Source organism: Equus caballus, chromosome 3 (assembly GCF_041296265.1).
Source record: "Equus caballus isolate H_3958 breed thoroughbred chromosome 3, TB-T2T, whole genome shotgun sequence".
Lineage (NCBI taxonomy): Eukaryota > Metazoa > Chordata > Mammalia > Perissodactyla > Equidae > Equus > Equus caballus.
Window position 1 is genome coordinate 87395613 of NC_091686.1, and position 24082 is coordinate 87419694.

Below are 24082 nucleotides of genomic sequence, written 5' to 3' on the forward strand. Positions count from 1 at the left end.
GAGGCAGAGATTAAAAATAAATTCTTGAACTATTCCTCCAGTGAATTATAGCAATTATAGCGCACAGACCATTATTTAGCAATTATTTCCTGCCTTGTGTTTTTCTTTCATTGCTTTATGTCTCCACACCTTGGTTTTAAGCCAGAGAATGTTCTTAAAATTTTCCTATACCCCCCACGCACTGGCAGCATAGCATGTGCTCACTCAATCTTTAAACTAGACTTTTGCACACAGGTCTGCTTCTAAGTAGCCAGCTGTGTGATTTTGACCTCAATGTCCTTGAGCCTTGCAGGATTTCGCTCTCTTCATCTGTTATGAGAGAACTGGCCTAAATAATCTTCAGTGTCCTCTCTGGTTCTAAGATTCTCTCATAAGTGCTTGTGTTCCCTGAAAGCGTTTTTGACAGACACAGATATTTTAGGACAAATCTGACTTAGTAAACTATGTATAGGTATGAATGTGACCAGGTGACCTATTTATTGCAGAGGACATTCCTGAAGGGAAGGACTCTGTCCAAGGGAGATTTGCTCATTTTTCCATTAAACAAAGAAGAGGACACTTCCAGACACTTTGGTTCAGAATTTGAGCTGGAAGAACAATTGCCAGCGGGCAATAAAAATGATTTAGAAGGCCAAGGCCTTTTTAATTCTATAGTTTCACGTATAGTGAGTGCTGATTCCAGTTCTTTTAGTACAAAAGAGGTAGTGAGATGCAGTAGAAGGACCCTAAGTTGAAAGTGAAGATCTAGTTTCAAGTCCAACATTGGTCATTAATTAAATAAACAATTTATTGCCCTTCTCTGTGTCCTTGATTTTTCATTAATGAAAAGAGAAACACTATCCTCCCACATCTGCAAGACGTTTTGTGAGGGTCAAACAAAACAATGCTAGAGAATACCTTTCAATAAGTACAAAGTGCTCTACAAACACTGGGGATCATTATGATAATTTCCAGAGAACATGGCTATGAATCAAGAAATGACATCTGATGACTAAGTGGGCATTTTGGATTGCTTTTATGACCAAACTGGATTATTTTGCAAAGTTGGTCATTAAGATGCCTGAAGCAATCTTAGACTCCTAATGTTCCCCAAATTTGCGAATGGTTCAACAACATATAAATTCCCCCCAAAATGCAAATTTAATGGAGTTGAGGATAAAGCCTTATCAAGATGTAGGCACCAAAATTGGCGGGTCCATATCTGTTTTGTTCATGTACATAAAAAAATTGTATCCAGTATTTGTTGAATACATGGAGGGGGAAGCTAGATGAATGGTGAGGTATCTTCCCTAGCTGTGTGGCTTGCTCCTTTGCTGTGCCAGTTAGGGTACAGAATTTCATGTTGTGCTTCAGAAACCTTATAAATAATGAGACATAGAATTCTGAGATCACTTTGATATGTCTGTGTTAGATTGCTTGTCATCAACTTGACATTACCACCCCAAATATCATTGAAGAGAAGCTAGAAACAATTTTCCAAGAATCAACTTCCTCAGGTTAGAGTTTGCCAGAGAGGCTTTGGTACCAGATTTGGAAGATGGAGGAGGATAAGCCACCATTTTCTGGGAGCAATTGCTGCTAGACGCAGGGGCAGACGTGAGATTCATAGGGACGTGCTGGGGGGCTCTTGAGTACCTCTACCTTGCGATAGAGACAGAGATAATTGGTGGGAGGTTCCCAGAGATCCCTGAGCATTGCAATGCCTTCCCTGGTTGGGTGCTTCAGGGTGAAATTTCAGAAGTTGGTTTCTTTGACCTCTGCTCACCAGCTTTTCCAATCTTTGTGTAAGCTCTTACTTTCTTATGTTGAAACCTTTAATATCTTGAATATATTGAGTGGCTTCTGTTTTCTGGACAGAACCTTGACTATCAACAGACTCTCAATCGTTAAATTTGGGAATGTTAAGTTTCAACAAAATGCATTTATATATACAGAGTTATAGTTAGCACTTTGGGGGAAAATCGTAGGATTTTTTTTAAAGCTATTTAGATATTATTTCGTAAACTATTGTTTTTCAGCATTCCAAAATACCTTTAGGACCTGAGAAAGTCAATGAAGTTTTCCCAAGTGTCGTATTTTGTTCTCTTAGAAGAACCTGGTTCAACAAGGCAAAGTTTCCTGTAGTGGAAAGAACCCATTTTAAACTCATACAGCCTATAGTTTATTCTGGGTTCAGCTACTTTTTAACCCAATGTATCTGGCAAATTCATTTAACCTCTCTTGGGCTTAGTGACTGTATCAGCATGATAGGAGTAAGGACAACTATCTTATTTTTCGTGTAGGTTGTTGTGGGACTCAACAATGAAAATGTATGAAAGAATTTCATATATATAGTATATACATTTGTATATGTTATTATTCTCTAAGCTCATGTTCACAATTAGTCAAATGCAAATAATAATGGAGATTGATAAAGATTCAAGCAAAGTAACTTCCAGAGCACCAAAGCAGTTCTACCACCTCTGAGGGTAAGTGTGATGATCCACCTTGATGAGACCCAGCCCAGTGTGGCCTGTTGATATAGAGGGCAGTGGCTGAGAGAGGTCATCATACTGCAGGGCTGAGACTCCGTGGAAGAACAGTGAGACCTTTTTTTTTTTTTAACAGATTGGTACCTGAGCTAACATCTGCTGCCAATCTCTTTTTTCCTTCTTCTCTTCAAAGCTCCCCCAGTACATAGTTGTATATTCTAGTTGTGGGTCCTTCTGGTTGTGCTATGTGGGATGCCACCTCAGCATGGTTTGATGAGCGGTGCCGTGTCCACGCCCAGGATCCAAACCGTTGAAACCCTGGGCTGTCAAAGTGGAGGGCTTGAACTTAACCACTCGGCCACGGGGCTGGCCCCAACAGTGGGAACTTTCATTGCTCCAGTATAGGACACTTTGCCAACTGCTTGAGCCATAACTCAGACCACACAGGTTAGAGGTGTAAACTGCTCTCCATTCAGGTGGTCACTGTTGTAGTCACATTTTATCTTGAGGTAATTGGGCAGGACAAATCCAATAAGCTTCTCAAAGCCACTGAGGTAATTTCTAATTCTATATACTCACTGGCAGTTATGCTATCCTGAAGTAATTGAATAAACACAGTTAGGATTTCACACATGTGACTTATTTAAAGCAGATCCTTTTTATTAATTGCACTGAGGCAAGACAGGGCAATGGACTAGAGCAAGGGAAGAAGATGGGAGCCAGCAATCCAGAATTACTGAGTGTCTTGGTGGCATGGAACAGATCTTTCAACACCTCAGTGCCCAGTTATCATGCCGATGAAATGTAGACACACTCTGGCTTATCTTTCCTGGAGAAGTGTTAAAATTATTGGCTTTTCATAAACTTCCTGATCCAAAACAGTGCTGATATATGTCTGTATTGATTCACACACCACACACACCTCGCCATCCCTCTACCCAGTTTTTCTTTTCTTCAACACATCTGTCACAGCATATCATACTCCTGCACTGTATTTTATATCAGTGACTTTGTTTGATGATTTTCTATCCCCCTATAATAGATTGTAAGGTACATCTGGGGGCAGGGGCTTTGTTTTGTCTAGAATAATTCATGATGTGTGGTAAGGACCATAGAAAGTATGTAGATGAATGAAAAGTTATGAGTGTCTGAGTTATTAAGCAAGTTTTTTTTTGACATTCTACTTGAATACCCAAACTCTTAGGTAGAGAAAGGCGATTAAATCCACAAAAGGATATTTTTCAAAAATGTACCAAAGATGGGCCCCTCCACTCCCCCCCCTTAAGGAAATGGAGGCTTTATCTATAGTTGTGTAGGGGCCACAGTTGTTCAAATGCAACAAATAATTCCTTCCTGAGAATTAGAGAGAGGAACGGTGGTCCAAATTCTTTGTCACATCACTTCCTCTGTATAAAGCAGGCTGAGCAATCATCTGTGTGGTGCTACATAGAACACACAAAGGAATGTTGAAAAGTAGTCTGCTTAGCAGTGAAATGCACAGAAATATGCTGAAAGCAATAACTGTACTTAAGCTGCCAATGATAGGGAGAAAGATGCATCCACAGGGTTTTTTTGAGTGATCTCAAGTTAACCTAAAAGGAATTGAGTCACTGGCCTGTGAACATGATAAAAAAGTTCATTGGATTTTAATGTTAAGTTAAAATATCAGCAGAATGTTTTTCTAGTTGCTGGTCAATGATTTGGTTTCTAATAATCTAAAACTCTTGAGAATGGCATTCTGTACAAATGCTGCTTTAGAGAGGTAGCCTTTGGGGGACTATGATATAGCCATCTTGTCATCTTAGAGGTACTGACAGCGTTGGGAATGGTATGCTCTCAATAAACACTTGTAGGATGAAGGAATCAGAGACCTCTGGGAACCTAGAGATAGACAAACAGAGCCAAGAAGAGCGAGACAAGTAGCTGCTCCTGGCACTCTGTCATCAGTCAGCTCAAGAGCAGAGGAGAAGAGGGCTTTGATTGGTTGGTGATGTACAGAAAGATCAGCTTTTTAGGTGAAAGCCAAGAGAGATGGGAGAAAATGGTTAGAAATGAACAGAGGAGAGTGATGACGACATTGACAGCAATAGTGGCCACAATCAGAGTGATGACAAGTGTGACAAAACCGAAGAAAAGGAGCACTTAGAACTGATAGAAAAGTTGGAGCAGTTGCGGATTCCGAGGGGGCAAACATCTGATTGTGCTGTACTTTGATGATAGTTGTGACGACCATTTTTTGAGCAGCTAAAATGTGCTAAGCACTGTACCAGGCACTTTATTTGTTGTCTTAGCAAGATCCCATAAGAATGTATATATCTTCTGTTCTGTCTCCATCTCCCAGCCTGCCATGATTCCCAAAACTCTCCCCTGTGCCAGTGGAACACACAGTCCAGCATAAGCAAAATCTCCTCTATCCTCAACATCCTGATTCCCACCACTTGCTCTCACCAAAACCTTGCTCTCTGTTACAAACACAGCTTACCCAATAGCTCTCTCAAAGTACTCGCTGCTTTTCCTCCTACACCTCTGGTATTAGGCATGGGAGTTGCATTAAGTGATTCTTTGTTCCTCATTATCCCTTCTAGACTATTCTTCCTCCCTCCTTTCTAAAAACTAACTTTGAATCTCATGTCATCTTATTCTAGTTGTCTGCCAATCCAAAGTTAATTATCCTTTCTCTATATGTTTAGCTTCTTTTCACCTTCACACTCCTGTCTTAATTCTTTGTGATGCCAATAAACATAGATTATTTTTCTATACATTGGACTTTAAATTCTTTGATCTCTTATACTGCAATGATCATTTCCTCCATTTTATCTTCCCACTCACTCCCATCCCTAGACCTTGTTATAATCAATAGCTACATCACCTCCATAAAATCAGTTTCCTACACCTTATTCTCTGACCACCACCTCCTATCTTTCCATCTAATTCTCTAATATCCTGACCCAAAAGTCTTTTACCCCATCAGACCCTATGGCTCACTAATTTAACTACTTTTAACTGTCCCTCATAACTGTAATTGTTTCTTGGCTTAGCGTAAATTTCATGGATATGCATCATAATCACTCTCTTTTATACACCCTTATCTCCTTCTTCCCTATCCCCCTTTCTAGCACTTGCATGGAAAAATGCCAACCTTGGATAAATCCACTGTTCTACTTTCTTCAAGCCTTAAGCCATCCTGCTAAACACAGCCAAAGGAAAATAGAAACATGCTAAGTGGTCACAATTAATGTCCTCAATGCTGCCCACATGCACATCAAATTCTCCGCTCATTCCCTCTCCTGTTCTGGTAGATGACTGTATCACATCTTCTCTTCTTCCCTCAAGCCCCCTATATTTCCTCTTTCATCCTCACTCCCAGTGGATTAACTTGATTCCTGCTTCATTAAGAACATAGAACCAATTAGAGGAAAATTTCCACAAGATCTCACCATCATATCTACTCATTTACCAACATGAGTGCCTTTTCTTCTTATATAGATGAACTGTTTGAGCCCTTTTCTCACAACAGTCCCTTCTATGTTGTGCCAGACCTCATCTCCTCCGGCCCATTCAATGACATCTCTCTCACACCATCTTTTCCTCTCTTACACCAACAATTTCCTCCTCTCCACCGGATTATTCCCATCAGTGTACAAACATGCTGTTACTGCCTCCATCTTAAAACAAAGATACAAACAAAAGATTTCTCTAGATTATACCTTCTCTTCTGCCTATCACTCAAGTTTTCTTTTCTCCTGAACAGCAAAATTCACTCAAGAATTCAAAATTCAAAAGAGTTTATTATACTATACTCATCCACTTTCTCTTCTCCTATCCTCTTTTATACCTACACCATTTAGATTTTCACTCCCAGCACTCCGTGTTGCCAAACCCAATAGTCAGTCTCAGTTCTTAGCTAACTTGCTCTATCAGATGTACTTGCCCAAGGTGATCACCTCTTTTTCTAGAACCCTCTTTACCTTAGCTTCGAGCATACTCTTCTCTCTTAGGTTTCCTCCTACCTCACTGGTCACCTCTCTCAGTCTCTGTTGCTGATTTGGCTCTGCCACTTACCAAATATGTACATGGACAAATTAAGTAATGCCACTGTGCCTCAGTTTCCTCATTGGTAACTGGGAACAATAATGGAACCTACTGATAGAGTCATTGTTGAGAGTAAATGAAGTATTATATGTAATACACTTGCACATACCTGTATTTTCTATCATCTTTCCAACCTCTAAGTAGTGGTTTGACTAAGACTTAGCACTTGGAGCTCTTCTCCAGCTACACTAATTACCTTGGGGATGTCACCCAGATGCATGGATTTAAATACATCTAGAAGCTCAAGAATTATAAATTTACATTTCCAGACAGGACCTCTACCCTGAACTCTAGACTTAGACTTTCAACTGTAAACTTGATATCTCCACTCAGATGTGTAATAGACAATACAAATTCAAAATGTATAAAAACTTAATTGGGTACCACCTGCAGCTTTCCTCAACTCAGTTGATGGCAAGTCCATTCTCCCATTTTCTCAGAGATTTGATGCAGAGAAGACCTGTTTACTTACAAGGGTAGATCTTGACTGTCTAGGCAAGAACTTACCACAAAAAGATGCTCCTCATGTGAGTTCTGTTGGACTGATGTATAAGTCTCCAAGCTGATGTCCTGTATCATCTTTGTCATGTATAGCCTTCTGTATGCACTCATGCCTCCAAATATATTCAACATCTAACTCACTTTGACCTAGGTGAGCTTGCCTTGACCCATGTGGGTTGCCTTTTCATGGTCTAAATTTTGGCAAAGGAACATAGTATCCGAGACATCCTGTCTCAGCATGCTTTGACTTTATCCTCTGCTACTTATATCCCAGAACTTCTAGTCATAATATAATTATTGTTATTATTATTATTATTATTATTTTTTAAAGATTTTATTTCTCTCCTTTTTCTCCCCAAAGCCCCCCGGTACATAGTTGTATATTTCGTTGTGGGTCCTTCTAGTTGTGGCATGTGGGACGCTGCCTCAGCGTGGTCTGATGAGCAGTGCCATGTCCGCGCCCAGGATTCGAACCAACGAAACACTGGGCCGCCTGCAGCGGAGCGCGCGAACTTAACCACTCGGTCACGGGGCCAGCCCCTAATTATTGTTATTATTATTATTCAGCCCCAAATGGAACAAAAGATAGAATTTTTAATATTGCTTATGCATGAAAATTCTCCTGAAAGTAAAACTTTAAGAAGAGTAGCTATGTCCTGGTATCACAATAGCAGAAGGATATTTCTCCTTAAACTTCATGCAACCTAAGAAGAAAATCTAGTTTTATTATAACTGCACATACCGGTCAGGAAACTGAAAATTTAGCAAAGTTAGGCTTGACCCTTTGATTATGCTACTAGATTAAAGGTTTGAAGTAAATAATCAGGAGGACAATAGGGAGAGTATCATTTTGCATTTTTGGGGGGAGATACTTTCTAATACTTCCAATCTAAAATCATACGACAATTACATAAAATATCTTCTCTCCAAAAGAATAAGGTACTGCTTTGGAATATATAGCATGTGCAAATTCAAAGAGGAAGAGATAAAATAATGGCAGCAACAGTGAGAATATTAATGTAGAAACTCCTTATAACTCAGTAACTGGATACTGAGTGAATGCAAGTGACTTGAGAACCCATCACCATGGCAGTCAGGACGGAGCAAGGTGATGAGGAGGTGGACACTGAGCATCTGGACAATGGCTGAGACCTTGAAGCCAACAATTCATGACATAGCTATTACTGGTCCCCAGTGAAGAGACTAGGTTATTTAAGATGAGAACTACGCCAGGAAAACACCTTTGTCTTGAGTTGTAAAATATGCCTAATTGACTAGAGATGGACATTTCTTTTGCTGACACATTTATTATATAGGAAAAGGCCTTCATCACTCATCCAAGGAAGATGGTCACAAAAAAGTGGGTCTGAAGGTCACATAAGGATCAGAGTGCAAATCCCTTACGTTTATCTTTGCTTCAGATGAAGCTAGAGTTTCAGCACATGATGAGAAATGTTCACAGTTATGACCCTGAATCATCAAAAAAGAATAAATTATTTTTAGACTCCACTATTGAGACAGATTCACATCAAAATAACCAAAGTCTGGCAAACCTGTTTTCTTCAGAAGGACTCATTAAATCCCAGGTCTCTAGAGCTGAGATGTAACTATGTGTTCCCGCCACTAAAAACCTCTAGAGTCAAGTAACGTCAAATCGAATACTTTTCATTATGTTTTCTTTATTAAAATTGAATCTTTTCTAAATATAAACTATTCACTCCAATGTTCTTTTTAATGTAGGCTTAAGAGTGCCAATGATACACTGCATCTGGGAATCTTCCCCATATAAATTAGTTAGCCACGAATGCTACACACCTGGGATACTTAACGAACTCTGAGCTGTTCAGATTTTAGTATTTGGAAATTATTCAGGTCACCTGAATGTGAATTTTCTGCCACAGTTAATTTAAAAATCAAAACTCTCTTGAATCTAGCGCTGAGTAACCAGTGTGACAAAGGCATTTAGCAAATTATTTAAATCTTGGTAGGAAGCACAAAGACTGGGAAAGTAGGTTGAGGAGCACAAGGTGAGATGGGTTTCGGTTTTTTTTTTTTTACTTACTCTGGATTCTTACTACCCGAAGTGTGGTCCATGGATCAATAGCATTGGCATCACCTGGTAACATGTTAGAAATGCAGACTCTCTGGCCCCAGGCCAAGCTTATTAAACCAGAATGCATTTTAACAAGATCCCCATAAGCACATGAACATTTGACAAATGCTACAGGGAGCACATCAGACAAATGATGGGTTTCCACTCCAAGAGTTTCTAAGGTAAGAGCAGGCAACCCTTCTGCTCTAGTCAGTGAAATTTTTTGTTTGAATTTTAGATCTACATAATCTAACTACTGAGAATATAATCTATTTGCAATCAATGCAGACATGTGTTGGGAGCTCTGTGACAAATTGGCCCTTTTACATAATGAAATGAGTACAGTCAGTGCCTAAGGGACAGGGTGTGGGGAGATGAAGACGAATATAGAAATTATTATTATATTATTTTTTTATGGTTGAAATAGACTGTGCTTGATTTGGTTTGGCAAACCATTCCTTAAAGCCTGTTGCACTGCATTTGTTCAAGTGTAAATTTTAACTAGCTTTCTTCTTTAACATGATAGAGAATGTTACTAAAGCAGCTAATGCCCATGCCTCTCTCTTCCATGTAGATAATTCCATTTACTACGGTGTCACCATACGAATTAATGTGTCATTGCTAGCATTTGTATTAATATGTGGTATATATATTGGGGCTTTTAAAATAGAGTAGCATCTTATAAAAACTCGACTTTATTATTACACGGACTTAAATATCTGATTGAAACACTTAATTGCAATGAAAGGCTGGGTCCATTGGTCTACCTATTTATTTCAACGCATGCACTTTTAAAGCAAAAAAATGGAGACTGCTGCCAGAGGGGATAAAGGAAAGAATAGTTCAAAAATTTTCCTTTGATCATTTCAGAGAAAGAAATCATGCTGTTTTCTATCCTTTGCTGTACTTTCTTCTCGCATTTCTATGTTTCCGTTCTGCTTCACGTTTAGAAAGCTGGGTATATTAGAAGAGGCGGTGAAAGAAAGAAAAAAAGAGGAGCAGAAATTCAAAGCATGACAGGCTGAAAGCAGTGGCTGTCAAACTTAGTTGCATATTGAAATCGCCTGGGGAACTTAAAAAATGCTTGTGCAAGGACCCACCTTCCACGAATTCTGATGTTATTGGTCTGGGTGGGGTCCTTGTGTCAATATTTCTTAAAAACGCCCTTTTAAAATTTTTGAGCTTAAAGATAAGAATAAAACAAATTAAATACGGAAATTTACACCTAAATGAAAACTGTATAATACGTACATTGTCACATGGTTCCTGTACGGATGTGGTTCACAGAAATGATCCAAGTCAAGACCTCTCAGAGAATATGTCCATTTCCAAGGTTATAGATGTTTGAGCATAACAATTATGAGTAATGAATGAACTGTCAAGCTATAGCACCATCGCAGTTAGTCTGGCCTAACACTGTCCTAAAACAATTTGGGCAATAGTATCCATAGCCATATCCACAGCTATTTAGAAGAGAAAGGATTTCTGACCAATGTGTGATCCGTTGCAACTACAGAAGTGATGTGGTAAAATAATGATTCTTCTTAAATTATATCAAGAATGTCAGAAAATAAATGCCTACTTAGGAACTGGATTGAGATAGATTCAGGAGAAGAGAAGGACAAATTAAAACCTTCTTTGTTCTCAGGTGTCTTCTTCATGTCCAGATAGAGTAGACCTAAAAACCACCCAACTTACACACAGTGGAGAAGTTAAAGAGGAGTTTTATGGGGACAGTGTGGAGAAGGAGTAAATCTTAGACTTTTGAGTCAGATTACATGAGTTCAAATCCCATTCACACCACTATGGTTTTGTGACTTGAGGCAAGTTACTACCTCGGTGCTTTGATTTCCTACTCTGTAAAATGGAGTAGAAGAATAGGGTTTTGCTAAAGATTCAATGGAATATCTTTGATAAGTGCCTGGTCCATAATGTGTAATCAATAAATATTAGCTATCATTATTATCATTTGGATCCCAAGTGAACCAAAGCCCTCAGTTTAGCCAGGGTGTCCCGTTCTAGAAGATCAAAATTCCATTGTAAATATTTCTTTAGGGGGATGGCCCCACGGCCAAGTAGTTAAAGTTCCTTGCTTGGCTTCTGTGGCCGGGGGTTCATGAGTTCAAATCCTGGGTGTGGACCTATTCCACTCATCAGCCATGCTGTGGAGGCATCCCACATACAAAGTAGAGGAAGATTGGCACAGATGTTAGCTCAGGGCTAATCTTCCTCAAGCAAAAAAAGAGGAGGATTGGCAATGGATGTTAGCTCAGGGTGGATCTTCCTCCCACACACACAAAATATATCTTTAAACTTTTGGTTAACACATAAAATCTTTAGAAAAAACAATAAGCTTTACTTCAACTTTCTTTTAGGAAGCTAGCAGCAAAATGGTCATCCATCAGAGCAGCAAGGAGAAAAGAAACTTCCAGGAATCTAAATCTGTAAATCAGAGATTCTCATCAATCTACACAGCCACTTATCCATGCATGGAAAATAAACTGTCTGTAGAGTTGAAATGAACAGCTATGAGGCTAACTTTATAGTCAAGCTGATTGCAAAACTAATTTTCGTAAAAGGAACTCCATTCCCCTATTGGCTTCTATTTTATAACTTTAAAGGATCAGAGAATTTTCAGAGAGAGTGCTTTTTCACAGTTTCAAAGAAGCAGGCTGGAAAAAGGAATAAATTAATTCAGAAAATATTCCCTTCTTCCCTACACCCACCCCTCTGCTCATCAAAAAAGCTACAGGCACTAAAATTCATTAACATTTCTGTGAACATAAATGTGAAATATTCATTTTCATTAAGTAGTCTACTGAATAAGGCAAAATCAAATTTATCTAAGGAGATATCCAATGCTGCTAATTTCCTTGACAATGGGGACATAAAGCAAGGGAAGCCATGAATCATTCATGAAGTTCAATTTACTTCTGTTATTTTTGGTGTTTAGCAGCCGTGAATAGAAAGTGTGCAGCATGTTGTAGATGCTATTTTTAAATTACTTCACATCAGAATTAATGACTTGGCAGGCAGCAATAAAGTAAGACTTGTTCAAAGGCTTTGCTTGTAATTGTCCTATATTTCATATTTTTCTTGTGAGTATTTATATGTTCAAGTATTCAAAGTTTTTTTTATATTCTAATATCCTTTATAAATCAAAATCACTTTAGAACCAATATTTTAGGAAAGTCCATAAAATAATTTACTGGCGATGTAACTACATTGAATAAGCACCCAGAGTTCTAAATTTTAGGACTGAAAGAGACCTTTAAGGTTATATAACTAACTGGCCTCTCAATGAGAAATGTCTTCTACGTTAGTACTGGTGGGTGGCCATTCCCAATTAATTGAAGTATCTCCCTGGGAGGGAAAGTCTTTCTCAAGCAGGGACTTATTTCATGAATGGGACTTGGCTCATTGCAAAATATTTTTCTTAAATTTTACATCCAGCTTCCTGCAACTTCTGCCCACCTGTCTGCTCAGTTGCTGTTGTATCTCCAACACTCACTTAGCATACAGAGCCACATGTGGTCACCACTTAAGAAATGCTAGTTGAATTGAATTGAGTTGAATGGGTTCAAATCTAGCACTCTGGGTGTGATAGTTAATTTCTTGTGTCATCTTGACGGCCACAGGGTGCCCAGACATTTGGTCAAACATTCTTCTTCTGTGCTCCTGTGAGGTGTTTTTGGATGAAATTAGCATTTAAATTGGTAGACTGAGTAAAGTAGATTGCTCTCCCTGATGTAGGGGAGCCTCATTCAATCAGTTGAAGGTCTGAATAAAACAAAAGACTGAACCTATCCAGAGTAACAGAGAATTTCTCCTGCCTGACTATCTTTGAACTGGCACAATCAGCTTTTCCCTGTTTTCGGACTTAAATTGAAACATTGACTCTTCCTGGGTCTCAAGCCTGCTGGCCTTCAATTTGGAACTACACCATCAGCTCTCCAGTTTGCCAGCTCAGTCTGCAGATCTTAGGACTTATGAGCCTCCATAATTGTGTGAGCCAGTTCCTTATAATAAATCTCTTTCTCTCTCTACATGTCCTACTCGTTCTGTTTCTCTGTAAATTCTGACTAATACATTGTGCAACACCAAACATAAGATTTCTCTTCTATGATAGCATTTAAAACATTCAGCAATGGCTGTTATGCCTCCCTAACATTTTCTTCCCAGACATCTTGGGATCCTCTGAAGGAAGTTATCTTAATATGGCATTAAGAACTAGACGCAGCTCTCCACATGTGCCTTTACAAGGGCAGACTTTTATAAAACTGCTTCTGTCTCATGTCTGGACACTACACTTATTTTGATTTTTATTTCCAAGTGTTACTGTAACACATTATATAAATAAAACTTAGCATTTCAAATCTGCAAACCTCACACTTTCTCAGAGAAGTTCCCATAATTAATTAGGCCATTTTATGTAGGTAATCGCATTTTTCTCATCACTTGCTATTTTTGTGGACAAGGAAACAATTTTATGTTGTAAATAATCAAACATGATTATGGTTTGACATTCTGTGTACATGTTGTTACTATCAAGACATTTACATTAACACAGTGTTGTGAGACTAAGAGATAGATAGAGTGGATGGCTCATTAAATTGAATACATTAAGACAATGCCTAAAAGTTTCCAAATCATTTTCTTTTTGAGGAAGATTAGCCCTGAGCTAACATCCACTGCCAATCCTCCTCTTTTTGCCGAGGAAGACTGGCCCTGAGCTAACTTCTGCGCCCATCTTCCTCTACTTTATATATGGGATGCCTGCCACAGTATGACTTGACAAGCGGTGCGTAGGTCTGCACCCGGGATCTGAACCAGAGAACCCTAGGGATCTGAAGTGGAATGTGTGAACTTAACTGCTTCGCCACCAAGCTGGCCCCTCCAAACCATTTTTTAAAACAAGAAGCAAACATAAAAATAATCATGTATCACTAAATGTTACTTTTGTTTGATAAATTGTTTGTGGTTCAGATAGGAGGGACATAGACAGTTGAAGACTCAAGTGAAACAAAAATCATTCATAGTGATTCATCATGTTTACCAGCCTATTGAAATTCCTAAAGTAATTAAAATGTTAGATTTTCTCCAATCTGCCTCTTGGTTGACATTTTTACAATCTTAAATGTCTGCAATAGTCTTAAAGCATGAATATAAAATTATACAAACAAAAGAATATTTTATTGCAAGTAAAAAAATCCCTGCCTTAAATCTTATCTGAAAAAATTAAAACTAGATTTATCTTTCAAAATTCAGAAGACTTGAAAAGTTTAGAGCTAAGAAATTGAGCATACATTCACTCCATAAATATTTATTGTTAGGTACTAGGCTACATTTTAGTTATTGGGTTGTGAATAAAACAATGATCCTTTCCTTCATGGAGTTTATAATCCACAGAGGGAAGAAATAATAAACACAGAAGCAAACAACTACTATAAGTGCTATATGGGAAACTAACAAAATTTTGAAGAAGAATAACTAGGGATTCTTAATTTAGATTGGATTCTCTGGAAAACCTCTTATTGGAAGTGGCATCTTCAATGAGAACTGAAGGATAGCCAAGTAAAGAAGAGAAAAGCCAAAAGAATCAAGATGGGGAAATGGAACAGCCAGAATGAACAAGATGGTGAAGACAATGACATAGAAGAAAGATTGATCTGCAGAAAACAAAGATTCTTGGTGTTGGAGTTCAGTGTAATAAACAAAGGAAAGATGGCTACAGATAAGAATGGAGACAGAAAGGAAGGCTGGGTCACACAGGAGCTTGAAGGTCAAATTAAGAAGTGTGGAGATTTTTCTTGGTGCAATGGGAAGTCTTTGAATATTTCTAAATGTAGAAGTAATATGATACAATTTACATCATGCAAAGATCACTCTGGCTGCTGGGCAGAGAATGGGTTGGAGGGAGTCAAGAGTGAAAGCACAAAGACCAATGAAAAGACTGCTACAAAGATTCAGGTAAGAAGGAATGGTGGTTTGGACAAGACTGCTGGCAGCAGGGTGGAACAGAAGCAGAAGGGTTTGATAAATATCTTGCAGGTAGAATGGATCATACCTGACAAAAGGATGGGAGGAGTGTGAGGGAGAGGGAGATATCAACAATTAATCCTAGGATTCTGGTTGGATAGTGAGATTAAGGAGACTGGAAAGAAAACTCATTTGGGAGGGAAAAACTAATAGTTAAGTTTTGAGTAAATTAAGTTTAAGATGCCTTTGAAACATCAAAATAGATATGCTAAGAAGAGTGCTGTGTACATTAATCAAAGGCTTAGAAGAGATCTGAGTTGGATATAGATGTGGGTGTCATTGGAATAAAGATGGTATGTAAAGAGAGGTCCTTTGTGACCTTTCTGAGAACAGTGTCAGTGGAGGTAGGAGATGGGTAGGCAGGTTCCAGATTACAGTGGGTTGAGAGGAAGTTGAGGCAATAGACAACAGACATAGACCATTCTTTCAAGTAATTTGGGGAAAAGGAAAGTAGAGAGATTAGGAAAAGCTTAAGGGGAGACATAGAGGTAGAGTAGAGGTGTTTTCTGATGAGAATAGTTTTCAGCTTGCTTTGGGACTGTGAAAAGAGAGGTAGCAGAGAGGATGAGCTTGAGGAGCTAAGAGATCGGGGTAGAAGTGTGTGTGAACTCTTGAAGATCAATTCCCAGAGGAGGAAGAAAGAGATGGCATCCTGAACACAGGGACCAGAGTCAGCCTATAAAAGGTGTAGGAGCACCTCTTCCTCCAAAATTCACGGGGTTGATTCAGAATGATGAAAACATAGGGAAGTTCCGAAGAAGATGGGTGAGACCATTGAGAGATTTCAGGCTTGAAATGGCTTCTACTATTTGGGTGTAGTGAGAGCTGATACAATCTGCTGATAGTGAGTGGGCGAGATTGGGATCGAGATTTTCCCCAACTGTTGCTGCATAGAATGGGGAAAGGCACCTGACTCCTCCATGACTGTTATCTCAAGGCCTTTCTATATCTCCATGAAGCTTGTGGCTATCAAACCTTCACATGATAGCTTTATTGATTTCAAATTCCAAATCCTCTTAATACTAAATTCCTTGATTGATTTTTCTCCGTGCCATTAACTCATTTTATAGCACCCCAGGGCTACGAAGCTATTAATCTGCTCCAAGTTCAAGTAAATTTTCAATTTAACAAGGCTTTATGGTCTTTCCAATTTTAGTTAATTAGATGACATTAAAGAAAAGCAAAACATCTTTAATTTGTCTCAAAGGACCTAACCGAGTTAAACCTTTCCCCATCCTTGGGATTGTGATGGAAGAGAATACAAACTAGTAAATTTAGTAAGGTAGGTAAAGTTTCTACTCTGTTGATCACAAAAGTGTAATTGGTTCAATCTTACATCAGTGGAAAGTCTACTTTATCATTCCTATTTCCCCACCGATACTGGAGCCTCTCATTTGTAATCACTTTAAAGCTCAGTTACAGTCTTCATAAACTGTCAGCTCAGGGAGAGCTGTTTCAGCAAATAATGCAACGTGTTTCTTCATGAAGGGTTAAAAATAGATGAATAACGGATTCAGTATTTATTAATACTTAGCACATATTGATTCCGTACTTAGGCAGGAACGAAGAAAGCTCATTCGAACTCCACATTATTGCCATATGTTACTTCATTGCTTGAAGTTATTGCTCTTAAGATCTCTTTTTGTTTTTTTTTGAGGAAGATCAGCCCTGAGCTAACATCTGCGCCCATCTTCCTCTACTTTATATGTGGGACGCCTGCCACAGCATGGCTTGCCAAGCAGTGCCATGTCTGCACCCGGGATCCAACCGGTGAACCCCCGGCCGCTGAAGTGGAGCGTGTGAACTTAATCGCTGGGCCACCAGGCCGGCCCCTTCTTGAGTCCTCTTTACATTGGTTTATCTATTGTTAAGAAGGGGTACATTTTAAGTAAAATATTAAAACTAACAACGTGGTCCTTTGAAGCTTTAAAAATTTTTAGGGTAACATCAATGGAACCAAGGGCTACTTGTTTCTGCACCCACAGATCACCCTCTCTCCATGGTTGTAATCTGACCCTTGACCTAAAAGCTAAGTTCTGCTTCAGCCTCTGGGATCTGTTCTAACCTTTATCAGGGATAATTTTGGGAAATACAGACCAGTCTTTGATTGATTCAGCATCCTCAGCTTGGCCGAGAGTTATTCCAATTGGTGCTATACTTCTAATCATTGATGTTCTGCTCCCTTGTTCGTCTGCTGATTGTACGATTTTATGATGGTGAGTAGATTACCTGGGTTTGAATCACCACATCATGCCTATCCTTGCCCTGTGGCCTTTGGGAAGTTGTTTTACGTTTCTGAGCCTGAAGTACATCATCTCTCAAGTGTTGTTACAAGTACTTATGTTACAGAGGTATTTTCTTAAAGCCTAGCTTTGATCTGGCAAGTAGAAGGCAGTTCCATGTTTTTTCCCTTTCTCCCAAGTTCCTGCCTTCATAAACCCCTCTACACAGATTCTCATGGGCCTCAGTTTCTACTTTGATTTAGGTAAATGTCTTTAGAGACTAGAGTTCTGTGATCTCTTGTTGGATCACTTTGATGATGGTCACTGTCTGCCTGCATTCCTATCTATTCGCTGGTTTTAGGGTCCCAGTTACTATGCTTCATCCGTTTGTCCAGACAACTGGACAAACTACTGAATTGCCTCAATGACTATCATATGCTTGGGCGACTTCTTATTGCCTGACGCCATATTTTATGATTACTTTGGTCTATCTGGCTGTTTGAGCTTCCCCCATCGCTGCCCTAAAAAGGTTATGTTTAATTTCTGCCTCATTTATCATTTTAGTTTGGTCATTATATGATATGATAAATGGAACTAAAATCATGTATTTTCTAAATATGAATTAAAAAATTGCTTGCTTAAAGAAAAGTATAAACCTATAATAACAGAAAAACTTGATATGCATTATAAAATAAAACCTGCATCTGGGGAGAAAATGCTGATAATTTTAGCACTTGCAATTTACAACACAGAATCAATTTAAATACTTGTCAAAATTCGTTGCTTCTTTAAGTGAATGATGTAATCCGTAAGATCTTAGAATTTCGACAGGCTGTCATATCCTAAGGCTGTCCAACAGAAGCAAAGGTAAAAAGTCAAATCAATGGAAGAGAGGTGAAGGGTAAAAGGCAACCCATATAAATCAACAATCCATGAGTTATCCTTCTCTTTCCATGTCAGTTCCAAAAGCTAACAGTTTACTTGCTTAGCTAAAGTTCTGCCTTATTTATAAAACATTATTAGCCATTGATAAATAACTGGGTTCATATTTTATTCCTATGGTTTGAATTCGTCATTGGCATCCAAACCAAAAGTCATCATCTCTACTTTCATATATTAACACCTTTCAACCAACTTGTTTATATAATGCATTTTGAAATTAGAATATTATTTAAAGAATAGTTTCTGAATTTTTTTATCCATTCCAGGTTCAAGCAGTAGTAGATCAGTGTCTATGTCTGAATCTATATCTACATAAGCATCTTTATGTATTTCTATGACTGTATTCAGTAAAACTAGAAAACTGATGTAATTACTTAATAATTAGACACTGGGGAATACTTTTATTCTTCACTAATGCTATAGGGTCACTTGGACTTCCCCCATTTTCCTTTACCATTCTGATGTTTAGATCTGGAAAGCATTTTAAATGAACTAAATAAATATTTGCCTATTTTCACATTACATTAAGTGGTATTATAATACATTGAATTAGATATTGCTCCTTTTTGTGCCCCTGAAAACCAGGAAATGGTCTATGCCTGTTATTCACAATAAATGGCCTCAAATACCTACACGTGGATGACTGAGAAACAATGAAACAAAGATAGTTAGATTAAATCTAAGTGACTGAAGTATTCTAATTGTTAAGAAAGCAATCAGTGAAAAACAGCCCAAGAAGGCAAACCAAAATCAGTCACTAGATCTAAAAAACATCAAGTCTTGGGTCCAAAGCATAAGCCTCATGAATACCTTTTATCATCTTGTTCTTCCCATGAAGAAAGACAAATGCACATAAGACTCTACCATAATGTTTTTTAAAAGATAACAATTTAGAACCCTTCAGGTGGACAGACTATAGAACCCAAAACAATCTCATGAAATCTTTTTATATTAAAATGTTTTTTCTCTCTTATTATTGCAGCTTGAGTATTGGAAGGCCTTGGGAGAAACTCTATTCTGAGAAGGAGAAAGCATGTTTATAAATTTTTAGCTAAAGTAAGTGAACTTAATGGTTCAAAAAAGTAACTGCATTGAGCCACCAAGGTGAAGGAAAATGTCACTAGACTGTGAACCCCTTGAAAAGCTGGCAGAGTAGTATAGCTAAAAATATCCTAGTGCCAATTACTCGGCACAAGATTGAATTTAATTGGGTCAAGCAAACATCCCTCTTTCCATTTCCCTGTCCAAGTAACTCACAACTTTCAATCTCCAGGGTGCAGTTTTGTTCATCCAGAGGATATCTTCGTAGATCCATCATACATGCAGCTGTGGTTGTTATCCTGTCAGGATGAGAGAGAGAAAAGACAGCACTGTAAGGATGATGACTTTCATTTCCAGGCTTCCCAGCCCTGAATCACCTTTACCAGTTGCCATCAAGATTTTGTGATTAAAAATTTTGAAGGTGGGCAGATTGAGTTTGAGTCTTTCTTTGTTGCTCACTAGCGGTGTGAACTCAAGATGGTTAATTTGTCTCCGTGAGCCTCAGGCCCCTTATCAATCAAAACGCCTACTGCATAAGATGGCCATGAGGATTAAAAGAAACAATATGTGCAAAACTCTTAGCCCAGTGCCCTGTACTTAGTAAGTACTCTACAAATGCTGGTCATTATTGTAGCTGCTATTATCCCACAGCTCTTCCTATATTTACTAGCATCCTAGGAATGTCTCTGCCAATATCTGCAGCAAGTCTGGCCTTATGAGTGGGAGGATATCTATCCCATGCATCAAAGCCTACTTTCCTCTCCTGCTACAACCTAATAACAGAACAACAACAACCCTCTCCCCCTCCCCCCAACCCTGCCCCCATGACTTTTGGTGCCTCACATTACCAACTATTAAAGAGATTTGTCAAGTACATTTTGAGACCCTGGTCCACCTATACTTAGCAGGTAGTGTATAACCAGTAAAGAAACACTGTGGTAGGATGGGTGTTTGCACCATATTTACCAGCTCCAGTTGGGCGTACGTGTTTATGCAAACCCCAGGACTCTGACTCTGGATATCCTACCTGGGTTTCACCACTATCCTTCCATTTTCTCTTGCCTGTGTTGGTTTCCTGGACTGTGGAGTTTGAGAGTGACTTAAATTCATATGGCTAATCCACTCTTAGAAATATTTTATATTACTTTGAAATTGACAAAGTACTTTTCTTAAAAAAAAAATTACGCGTTCCTCATCCACGAAGTAATGTGTAATCATAATTCAAAGAATTCAAAAGATTCAAGCTTAATAATAAATTTCCTTTCTACCTTAATCCCCAGGAGTTACAACTTTGGAAAATTGCCATAGATGCTCTGTGCCGTACAGTTTTGCCTTCTTAGGAGCAAACTTCTTGGATAGCAGCCTACCACTCCCCCTGTTCTGAACCTTACTTGTTTTTGTTAATAATACATCTTGGATTTGGTTCCAAATCAGTAAATAATAAGCTGTCTTTAGAAAGATTTACTACAATGTGTTTAGTTGTATGGAAATACCATCATTTATTTTCCCAATCATCCTTTGGTGGACATATACATTGTCTTCTCTCTTTTATTTTTACAAATGAAGATACTTCTAATATACTGGTACACTCTACTATGTCTGACTACATCTGTTGGCTATTTGTCACGGAATTGTTAGAAAAAAGTATTTGCATTTTAAATTTTGCCCTTCACAGGGGTTGTGCCAATTTGCACTCCCATCAACAGTGTATACAAATTTGACAAAGGACTTTTCATACCGATGTTTTTTGAGGCTGTCAAAGTGAGTTATTGTTTTGGTCATTTGTGTTAACTTAACAGGCACTTCTTAAAAATATTATTAGGAAAAGCTCTAGCCCTTCCCAATTTCTCTTTGGCTTTCCTCATGAAAGATGGAAGTTCACACAGGTGAACATTTGGATATTCCCTTTGAAGTCTTTCTTGGACAAGATCTTGGTCAGTTTAATCAGATTTATTGGAGCATCAGGCAAGACCAAAAGGAATTTTAAAGTTCAATTTAAAAAAAATGTTTCTCAAAGTGTTTTACAAAGAATTTGAAGACTAGTTGAAGACTAGTTGTATTCCAGAATTTAGCACATAAAAGGATTTTACTAGATTCCTTCTTGCTTCCTGCTCCCATGATCACATGAATTGATTAATTTTTCCACTTAACAATATATCATAAATAACTTTTGTTGCCTGAAAATACAATTCCACAACATTATTTTTATGGCCTGCATAGTGTTTCAAACACCCTCAATAAGACAATACAATAAATATTAAAAAATGCTTTAAAAAATCATCTATCTACTTTACTATATTCCTTGTTTAAACAGCTGCTTATGAATTAAAAAATCACGAATAAATGAACATTCTCTAGAAATTACTGAAGTGTGGCCAGCCTTATGGTCCTGTGACTTAGCCAATGAGTCTCAGTCAGGACAATGTTTCCCCACAAGGGACATTTGACAATATCTGGAGACAGTTTTGATCATCAGGCTGGGGGTGGAGCTTTGATACTGGCATCTAGTGGGTGGAGCTCAGGGATACTGCTAAACATCCTACAATGACCAGGACAGCATGCAATAGTAAAGAATTTTCTGTTCCAAAATGTCAATAACACCAAGGTTGAAAAACCCAGCTACAAAGGTGGTTTTCAAATATTTTTCCTATGAGAAAAACTTTAATAAAATGAAATCTTACACAGAATCTCAATATATCAAATACAAATGAAGTAAGTGAAAGCCATATTTTGATAATATAAAATTACCTAATAAGTTCAAATGTTAACATCTATTTTAATGAACCCGTGAATTTGAAAGCAGGGATTATGATGATAATTGTCTTAAATCGCCCTCAGCATGAATTATTTTTGCGTTGTATTTTATTTGTATAGGATTGAGAAAATCCTAATAAATAATGAAACATTTGCTTCTAAAATCATACATGACTGGCCACTGGCTACCTTGAAGCAGGGAGGGAGGTCCTTTGTGCCAGGAAACCACCTCTATAATCAGCGACATCTTTGCAAATGGTTCAGATACTTTCACAGGTGGTTGGTCTCTAGTAGATGCTTAGTGATGGGTTAAAGGAAAGCTTTACTTGGTGCTCCATGCTCTGCATAAGTTAACCTGGCATAACATGTTAATATCATAGTGGTCTTGAATGAATTAAAATGTGGCACAGGACACATTATAGTGCACACGTTTCTTAATATAGTACAAAATAATTATAATATTTCAAAGTCCAATTAGAATCAAATATTTTTGGAACTATTAAAGAGCTTTAAGGATACTTGAGAACATCATTTGAGCCCCATTGGTCAGCGTATCTGACTTAACGACCTCATTTTCAGACACATGTCATCTGGCTAGTTAACCACATCATATCAAAATCAGGACAAGCATCAAAATCTTATGCCAAACAAATGATTCACATATTGTGAGGCTCTGGAGTTTTAAAACACAATTTGGAAAGCCAACAAAGCATTGTCTGTAAAGTGAATAACTAATATCTCATGCATATGGGTTCTACAGATGTGAGTGATAAAAAACAAACAACTTTTGAACGTATACCTAAATTTACTATTGCTATCCATTATGATCAATCCATTCTGAAATCAATAGATGTAAGAAATGTAATTGGTATCACCTTGTGAAACTATACATCACACGAAAGGGTTGTGTACGACCTGATGTTTTTTCAACTATGATCACCTGGACCATTTTCCTTCTCCTGCCCCACATCCTGCTATGATATCAAAAGAGATGAGCAATTACAACTCAGAAAGGGAAGGAATCGAGGCAGCTCCAAGAACATGAGTTCTGAGAAGAGCCTGATTTCTTTGGAGAGCATTGACATTAGTGATATAACTTCCTTCTTGGGATCTATCTGGTCCAAGTTTCAAATTCCCAAGAGGATTTTATTGGCTCAACTTGGATTAGGTGCCACTTCTCCCAAAATTATTTAGTAAGGACGGGAAGGAAACCTACACAATCAAATATGGTCACCAGGGATCCGCAATAGTCTCTCATCTGAGAAGGAAGAGATCATTGAGACTGAGACAGTGACCTCTCTACAAACAGGTACTCATAAATTCATTTTGTGGTGTTTAGAAATATATGCAATAGAGTGTCGGGCTCTGCTAATTTAAGGGTTTGAAATTTCTAGATTTTGTAATACTTATGTCTAAGTGAGCTGAGCATCCTGAGCTCTTTGTGAGAAAAAATAGCTTAGCAAGAATTCCCAGGATCATCAACAAAAAGAGAAACGTCTCTGAGCAGAGCTCTGTTTAGCCCTTCTGTCTCCTGGGTGTGGAGTAACAATGATCATCTCTAAGAGGCACTGCTCCCTGTGTTTTCCGTTTGTTCACCTTGCTGAACGTAATTGTTCAGCAGTGGTTCAGCACCTCTACAATTAATTAACACGTCCACATGGATATGTACTCACACCGTGGCTGAAGCAGCCTCATATTCTCAGTCTTCTATGGAATGAAAGGTGTCAAAGATCACAAAACTGAATGGGTTGAGGTCTTCAAGATTGAAGAGTTTTTTGAATTTTCTTTTTAACTTTTCACACTCAAGTCATTCTTTCTGAGTGTGTGAAAATATTATTATTGGCTGGTAGCAAATTAAAATACAGTAGAATAGAGCCAGCTAAAGACAAAAGCATTAACTGACTTTTTCTGAACACAGACTTCCCAGA

At 38.2% G+C, this 24082-nt stretch overlaps 1 protein-coding gene across 1 annotated transcript in view; it reads right to left on the reverse strand.

Annotated features, from left to right (window-relative positions):
* Window positions 1-24082, reverse strand: part of GABRB1 (gamma-aminobutyric acid type A receptor subunit beta1) — a 362575-nt gene that overhangs the window by 77769 nt on the left and 260724 nt on the right. Inside the window, exon 5 of the mRNA XM_023638141.2 lies at window positions 19617-19699. Within this exon, the coding sequence (XP_023493909.1) occupies window positions 19617-19699 (83 nt within the window). The remainder of the gene's footprint in view (window positions 1-19616; window positions 19700-24082) is intronic.